The 7500-nt window shown below is 47.4% G+C and overlaps 1 protein-coding gene across 1 annotated transcript; it reads left to right on the forward strand.

Moving 5' to 3' along the window:
• Positions 1-3072: 3072 nt before the first annotated feature.
• LOC107397073 (tubulin beta-1 chain) lies at positions 3073-5900 on the forward strand. Its single transcript, XM_015976972.3, has 4 exons — positions 3073-3232; positions 4049-4157; positions 4225-4335; positions 4407-5900. Exons 1-4 carry the CDS (start codon positions 3176-3178, stop codon positions 5462-5464), a joined length of 1335 nt encoding a protein of 444 aa, XP_015832458.3. The 5' UTR covers positions 3073-3175; the 3' UTR covers positions 5465-5900.
• The last annotated feature ends 1600 nt before the right edge of the window (positions 5901-7500 follow it).

Consider the following 7500-nt stretch of genomic DNA (forward strand, 5'->3'; position numbering starts at 1 on the left):
CACATGCTGGCTCCTATTTGTCAGGAAGCTGGAAATCCACTGACACATAGCAGGGGAAACAGTGAGCTGAGAGAGCTTTGAGGTGAGGATTATGGTATAACGGTGTTAAAAGCAGAGCTAAAATCCACAAACAATATCCTTGCGTAGGTCCTTGGTTGATCAAGATGTTCCAGGATGAAGTGCAGCCCCATGTTAATTGCATCATCCACTGACCTGTTTGCCCTATATGCAAACTGCAGGGGATCCAGCTGGTGGCCTGTGGTGCTTTTAAGATGGGACAGCACCAAGCGCTCAAAGGACTTCGTGACTACTGATGTCAAAGCCACGGGTCTGTAGTCATTCAATTTGGCAGGGGAGGATTTCTTCGGTACTGGGATGATAGTGGAGCTTTTGAAGCATGATGGAACCTCACACAGCTCCAGCGATCTGTTGAATATCGTTGTGAAGACAGGTGCTAGTTGGACAGCACAGGGGAAGGAGTTACTCCATCTGGGCCTCGTGCCTTCCGTACGTTCTGTCTCCTAAAGATGTTGCAGACATCCTCTTCCTTCACAAGGAACGCAGCTTGTGATTTAGAGGAAAGAGGAGTAAGAGTGTCCAGGTGAGGGGTGGCGGCTGCAGCTATGCTGGAGTGGAGGAGGGGTGTGACATTCCTTTCCTCAAAGCGACAATAAAAGCCATTTAGCTCCTCAGCAAGGCCATGATTAGCATCAGAAATGAAGGATTGTCTCCTGTAGCTGGTAATTTGCTGAATGTTTCTCCACAATAATGTGGGGTTGTTGGCTGAAAACTGGTCTTTCAGCTTTGCTGCATACTTAATTTTAGCAGCTCTGATCTCCTTAGTCAAAGTGTTCCTGAGAGATCTGTATATAGGCCTGCTCCTTTGCCCGTCTCAGCTGGCTCAGTGTTGCTGTAAACCATGGCTTGTTGTTATTAAAGGTGCGAAAAGTCTTTGTTGGCACACACACTTCCTCACAGAAGGTGATGTAGGATGTCACAGTGTCTGTTAGCTCGTTCAGATCACCTGTGGCATCCACAAATACTCTCCAGTCCGTACAATCAAAACAGTCCTGTAACTCCTCTTTTGCTTCATTTGTCCATTTCCTCACTGTCCTGATGGCTGGCTTTACATATTTTAGTTTTCGTTTATAAGTGGGGATAAGATGAATCAAATTATGTTCAGAGAGGCCGAGAGCTACACGAGGGACAGAGTGGTATGCCCCTTTAAGAACTGTATAGCAATGATCCAATATGTTTTTGCCTCTAGTAGGACATCTGATGTGCCGTCTGTATTTCGGTAGTTCGATATTAAGTTTAGCCTTATTGAAATCGCCCAAAATAATGAGCACTGAGTCTGGGTACTTGTTCTCTGTGTTCTGATGAAGACAACACGTTCACATGGACGTGTTAAAATAGAAAAAATAAATCATCCTGCAATGGTAATCCATTAAACTGTGCATTCTGTGATAACACTTTTAAACTACAGGTGTCTGTAGTATATATATCACCATCCGTCCGTCTGTCCATCAGAATCAGAATCAGATTCTGTCCAGCCATCCATCCATCCATTTTCTGAACCCACTTGTCCATGCAGGGTCTCAGGGGACTGGTGCCTACCTCCAACAGTCAACAGCAAACAGGAGGGGTACACCCTGAACAGGAAGCCAGTCCATTGCAGGGCAACACAGAGACACACAGGACACACACACACACACACACACACACACACACACACACACACACACACACACACACACACACACACACACACACACCAATTAAAATAATGCTGACAGCGTGGACTAGAAGACAGGTGATGGTTTACGTATTTAAATGATGATCAGGCTGATGTAAAATGTAATCTCCATCCACATCCAGACAGAAGTATCCTCTATTCTCTCTCTAGTTGCTCTGCTCTTGTCTGGGCTGATCAGCTGACGGTGTGCGCGGCGCGCCTAACTAGCGGCTGATGCACATTTTACGCATTTGGAGAGGTGGGCTGGATGCTGTGCGTTTACTGGAAGATGGTCCACTTAACGCACGGGTGTAGACTACATATTAATGACAAATGAATGAAAATTAAATTGTGAGTTTTTACTTCATATTTTATAAATAAAAATGACGGGGGAAAACATTTATGACGTCTTTTTAAACAAAATTTTCTAGCGCGACCTGCCTGCTTCACTTAAGTCTCTGCTTATTAAGGTCCGTCCAGAATTACTGTGGGAAATGGGTAATAATGGCTCTTTGATGGGAACAGGTTGCCGACCCCTGGATAAGATCTGAGCTGGTAAAACAAAAATCCTCATCAGCAGGCGTTTTTGAAAGTGGGGGGGGGGGGGGGGGGGGGGGGCACACAGCTGCCAATCACAAATTTTGCCGGGGACATGTTCCCGGCGTCCCCGGTTAAAATGACGCCTATGCGCCTAAGGATAATTTAAACAGACCAATTAACCTGACAGCCATGTTTTTGGACTGCAGGAGGAAGCCAGAGTACACGGAGAGAACCCACACATGCACAAGGGGTAAAATGCTAACTCCATGCAGAGTCCTCAGGCCGGGATGCAAACCCAGAACCTTCTTGCTGCAAGGCAGTGCTAACAACTGTGCAGCACCATTTTAACTCTCAATTAGCAAATCTGCAAAGTAGTCAGCTTCATTTTTTACAGTTATTATAGTAATTAGCGTAAGAAGCTACTGTGGGGTCTTTCCAGCATGAGTATATGGGTGAACAGCTTTATTTGCACACTTTTGTGTATGTAAACAAGTTTTCAGATGAAAAATGTGAGCAAAAACAAAAGTGTTGCGTTTGTTTAATGTAAATAGGAGACACGAGTCTCTGTGATGACAAAAGCCTAAATTACTGGAGTGAGTGTGTGCAAATAAAGCTGCCCTGCTATTTTATTTTGATGTACGTTCTGTTTCAAGAAGTTTTTTTGTACACTTAATTTTTCAATAAAGTTTTTAGGAAAAAAAATCAGAAGCGTTCAACACCTTATTGGTTTACATTTGTGTCAGTTGTGACGTCAGTAACTGTTAGCCAATAGCAGTTCGAGTTGATGGACAAGGGGCGTATATTAACAGTATAAAAGAAGAGTGGCGTTGTTCTCGATCTTTCTCCGTAGATCTAGGTGTGAGCAGACAAACTCGTTGGACTCAGTCGAAAGGAACAGCCATGAGGGAAATTGTACATCTCCAGGCCGGCCAGTGCGGTAACCAGATCGGTGCCAAGGTGAGTAAAACGCTACTAACTGTTTAGAATATGTTACGTGGAAACACACCCCGGTAGATTTGCCGTGATCTACTGAACAGGAGCTGTTAGCAACCATTGTTTCATCTTGTTCTCTATAAATTCCACAAGATGCTCAGTTGACTTTTCCTCGTCCGAGGCAAACCTTTTTTGAACACTCAATAATCAGACATGTGTCTATCTCTCACCCTCCGGTGTTACACTCTCTAGACTCCGGGCGGAACACACGGTTAAGAGCAATTCTCATTGCTACAACCATGAACACACGGTCTTGTCGACGTTACTTGGCTGATTAACTGAGAGTAACGGTTAATGGAGGGTAGGTGTAAGCACAACGTGTTTTTGGCCAGCAGGATATGGCAGTTCAACGCTCACCCGTAGCTTGAATATAGTTTTTATTCATTCTGGTCTTGAGTCAGAGGCCTGCTAGCGCCGCCCGGCTAACGGCCATCGTGAGTTGTTGGTGACGTAACAATAGCTGCGCGCGCGCGGCCTCACCACTTATTGGCTCTAAAACGCCAGTTTCTTGTCTTTGAGCCAGTAAGAGGCAAGGCCGCGCGCTGGGTGCTGAAATGGCGGGAATGCTGTTTTTACCTAATCGAGTGTAGGAGCGTTTTCTTTTGAATTCCGCTGCCGCTCCCGCCTCGGCGCACACCACAATAAGGTCAAACCGCGTTACACATCCAGTTGTTGTGCGTTCTTCCGTTTGATGTTCTCTGTCTGAATTGTTGACTACCTCTGGTGTGCTATCATCTACGAGCATTAAACACGTAAAGCTTATTTCACGTTTTGTTGCAGTTTTGGGAGGTCATTAGTGACGAGCACGGCATTGACCCAACTGGAACCTACCATGGGGACAGTGACCTGCAGCTGGACAGGATCAACGTTTACTACAATGAAGCGTCAGGTGTGTATGGAAGCTTTTAGGTGTTACATTAAATGTGTTTCTGTTTTAACTACTTTCTGTTTTATAGGTGGTAAATATGTGCCACGTGCCATCCTTGTGGACCTTGAGCCAGGCACCATGGATTCTGTGAGATCTGGACCATTTGGCCAGATATTCAGACCTGACAACTTTGTTTTTGGTGAGTTATTTGGACTTGGTGGTTTTGCCTGCCTTTTAAAGTTCAAACTAATTGTGCTGTCTGACCTGCAGGTCAGAGTGGTGCAGGCAACAACTGGGCAAAAGGCCACTACACCGAAGGTGCAGAGCTGGTGGACGCGGTTCTGGATGTGGTGAGGAAGGAGGCAGAAAGCTGTGACTGCCTGCAGGGCTTCCAGCTTACACATTCCCTTGGTGGTGGCACAGGGTCAGGCATGGGAACCCTGCTGATCAGCAAGATCCGTGAAGAGTACCCAGATCGCATCATGAACACCTTCAGCGTTGTGCCTTCTCCTAAAGTCTCCGACACTGTAGTCGAGCCCTACAACGCTACGCTGTCGGTCCATCAGCTCGTAGAAAACACTGATGAGACCTACTGCATTGACAACGAGGCCCTCTATGACATCTGCTTCCGCACACTGAAACTAACAACTCCCTCCTACGGTGACCTAAACCACCTGGTCTCTGCAACCATGAGCGGTGTGACCACCTGCCTGCGATTCCCCGGACAGCTCAACGCTGACCTGCGCAAGCTGGCCGTCAACATGGTGCCGTTTCCACGTCTGCATTTCTTCATGCCTGGCTTTGCTCCCCTCACAAGCAGAGGCAGTCAGCAGTACCGGTCCCTCACCGTGCCAGAGCTCACCCAGCAGATGTTTGATGCCAAGAACATGATGGCGGCCTGTGACCCGCGCCATGGGCGCTACCTGACGGTGGCTGCCATCTTCCGTGGACGCATGTCCATGAAGGAGGTAGATGAGCAGATGCTGAACGTGCAGAACAAGAACAGCAGTTACTTCGTTGAATGGATCCCAAACAATGTCAAGACCGCTGTCTGCGACATCCCCCCCAGAGGTCTCAAAATGGCTGCCACATTCATCGGCAACAGCACCGCCATTCAGGAGCTGTTCAAGCGTATCTCAGAGCAGTTCACTGCCATGTTCAGGCGCAAGGCTTTCCTCCACTGGTACACAGGAGAAGGGATGGATGAGATGGAGTTCACAGAGGCTGAGAGCAACATGAATGATCTGGTGTCTGAGTACCAGCAGTACCAGGATGCTACTGCTGAAGAGGAGGGAGAGTTTGAAGAGGGAGAGGAGGAGCTAGCTTAAACCTGTCCTGTTTTTGAGCTGACATGTTGTGTTTTTCCAGTCGGCTCATTCTTTTTGTTAAACCGTCTGAAGTTTAACCTAGCTCATGTTTAAGTCCTCGTTCTGAGCTGGTTTGTTCCACGGTCCAAATGTTGTGGGTTTTTCCTGAGCTTGTTCGCTCGATACCACAGTTGTCATTAGCATGCTGTTCAGAGCAGTACAATGTTGGATGGCTGCAGGCTTGAATATGAGTACTATTTACATTTGTTTGCTAGTTCTTTGGAGCAAGGGCCTGAACCCAAACTTCTGTATGCAAGAAAACGTTGTAGGAATTAGTCCTGTAAAATGACCTTCAGCCAACAGGTGGCGCTGCTGTTCAAGAAGTATGAAGGCTGGTTTGCTGCTGTCCTGTAGTTTTTGGGGCTGATTTGTTCGAATAAAAGATGTTCTGAAAGGATCGTTGTCATGTCTGTTTAATCGAACATGTCTGCTTCACGCTGACCCAGCTAAAGGATGTAAAAGTTATCTGGGGCTTGTCCGGTGGGCTAGGGTCTGGTTCTGGTCTGTGGCCAGATGATTGGCTGTTATAAAAGGTAACTAGTCTGGTAAATTATGCAGTATGAGCTAAAGCATCCAGACCTCACCTTGGTGGTACTAGCAGCACTGCTCAAGGTGAGCAGGGAGGTGGGGTGGAACTGATCTGAACCATAGAGGAGCCAGCTTTTCCACTGGGTCTGCGTAAAACCCCAACATGACCAGTTCTCTTCACCTACACTGAATAAACCACCGACTCATCTGTACTGGACAACCTGGTTCAGGGTGGCTGTGGTTTCTAACGTGGGAAACCTCTGGGTGAAGTGCTCCAGCTGTGGGTTCAGTTCAGACTCCTATGTGAACACCTGGCTGGTCTGTAACTGAAGCCCTCATTGGTTCATTTGAACTGTTTTGTAAAACTGCTCTCAGAGCAATGTGCCGATTAAAACCTGGTTTTATTTTAAAATCAAATATGCTGTTCATGAACACACCGATCAGCATTTGAACAACTGAGGTTGTGTGTGGAAGGCAGCAGTGGTGTTTCCCCACTTGGGGGCGCTACAGAGACACCACATTTGGAGTGAGCCTTTCATCTGTAAATGATCCCATCACACATGCTGCAGAAAACACCCTCTGCTTCATGGGAACACCTTATGCTGTGTGTGGACCAGCCGGACTCATGTCCTGAGTTGTTGAAGGACAGGAGATGTGATCAGGTGTCCACACACATCTGCTGCAGCTCATCTATGGGATGGAAGATAAAGCCGATCTCCTTGGCCGTCAGCAGGAGTTTGTGGCTACAGTACGAGGTGCATGGCTGCCAGCTTTGGGTCTGAAGGACAGAAACGTCCAGGGAGAAGCCTGAACAAAGGCCAGAACCACCTCAGCTGGCTTTTCTCCACATGGAGGAGCAGAAGCTCTACTCAGAGTTTCTCCAGGATCTCTCAGCTCTTCGCCCCGTCTGAGGCAGAGCCCAGTCACCCTGTAGGGAGGGGGATGCCGAGGTGGTAACACCTCATTTCTCAAATCAAGATAAAACACCCAATAGTAATAAAACTGCATGTATAAAGTTTGTAATTATGAACTTTAGGGGTTGGGGTTCCCGGCCTGCAGAAGAAACTCAGTTCAGCTTGGATTCGTAATCTGTTCTTTCAGCTCTGCCCACGGCTCGGGACCACAGGTGAAGGATGGGATGTAGATCAACCAGTAAGTCAGGATCTTCACCAGACCAGCGGATGCTGCTCCCAGCCTCCTGCAGATCTCCCACCCATCATGATACTAAGCTCTCTCTCCTCAGACCTGGAGTAGGACATCAATCTTCTTCCTGTTTGATCCAGACCTCGGGTATGGAGTTGCTGATCCTCCTCCAGAATCCACCCAAACGATTCCAGGTTGGTTTTTCTCCTTCCACGCCTCCCACAGAAGCTAGTCTGATGTTTGTTCATCATGGAGCTGCAATCGGCTGAAGTTCAGGGTCTCCTGGCTTGTCTGTAAAAATCAAGTCTCAGTCTTGGTTCCGGCAT

This window comes from Nothobranchius furzeri, chromosome 17 (genome assembly GCF_043380555.1).
Source record: "Nothobranchius furzeri strain GRZ-AD chromosome 17, NfurGRZ-RIMD1, whole genome shotgun sequence".
Lineage (NCBI taxonomy): Eukaryota > Metazoa > Chordata > Actinopteri > Cyprinodontiformes > Nothobranchiidae > Nothobranchius > Nothobranchius furzeri.

Bases quoted from the DNA above. Each gene is read 5' to 3' on its own strand.
- LOC107397073 (XM_015976972.3), top strand. From the start codon at position 3,176: ATGAGGGAAATTGTACATCTCCAGGCCGGCCAGTGCGGTAACCAGATC. The intron at 3,233-4,048 runs GTGAGTAAAACG...GTTTTGTTGCAG, and splicing joins GTAACCAGATCGGTGCCAAG to TTTTGGGAGGTCATTAGTGA. The intron at 4,158-4,224 runs GTGTGTATGGAA...TCTGTTTTATAG, and splicing joins TTACTACAATGAAGCGTCAG to GTGGTAAATATGTGCCACGT.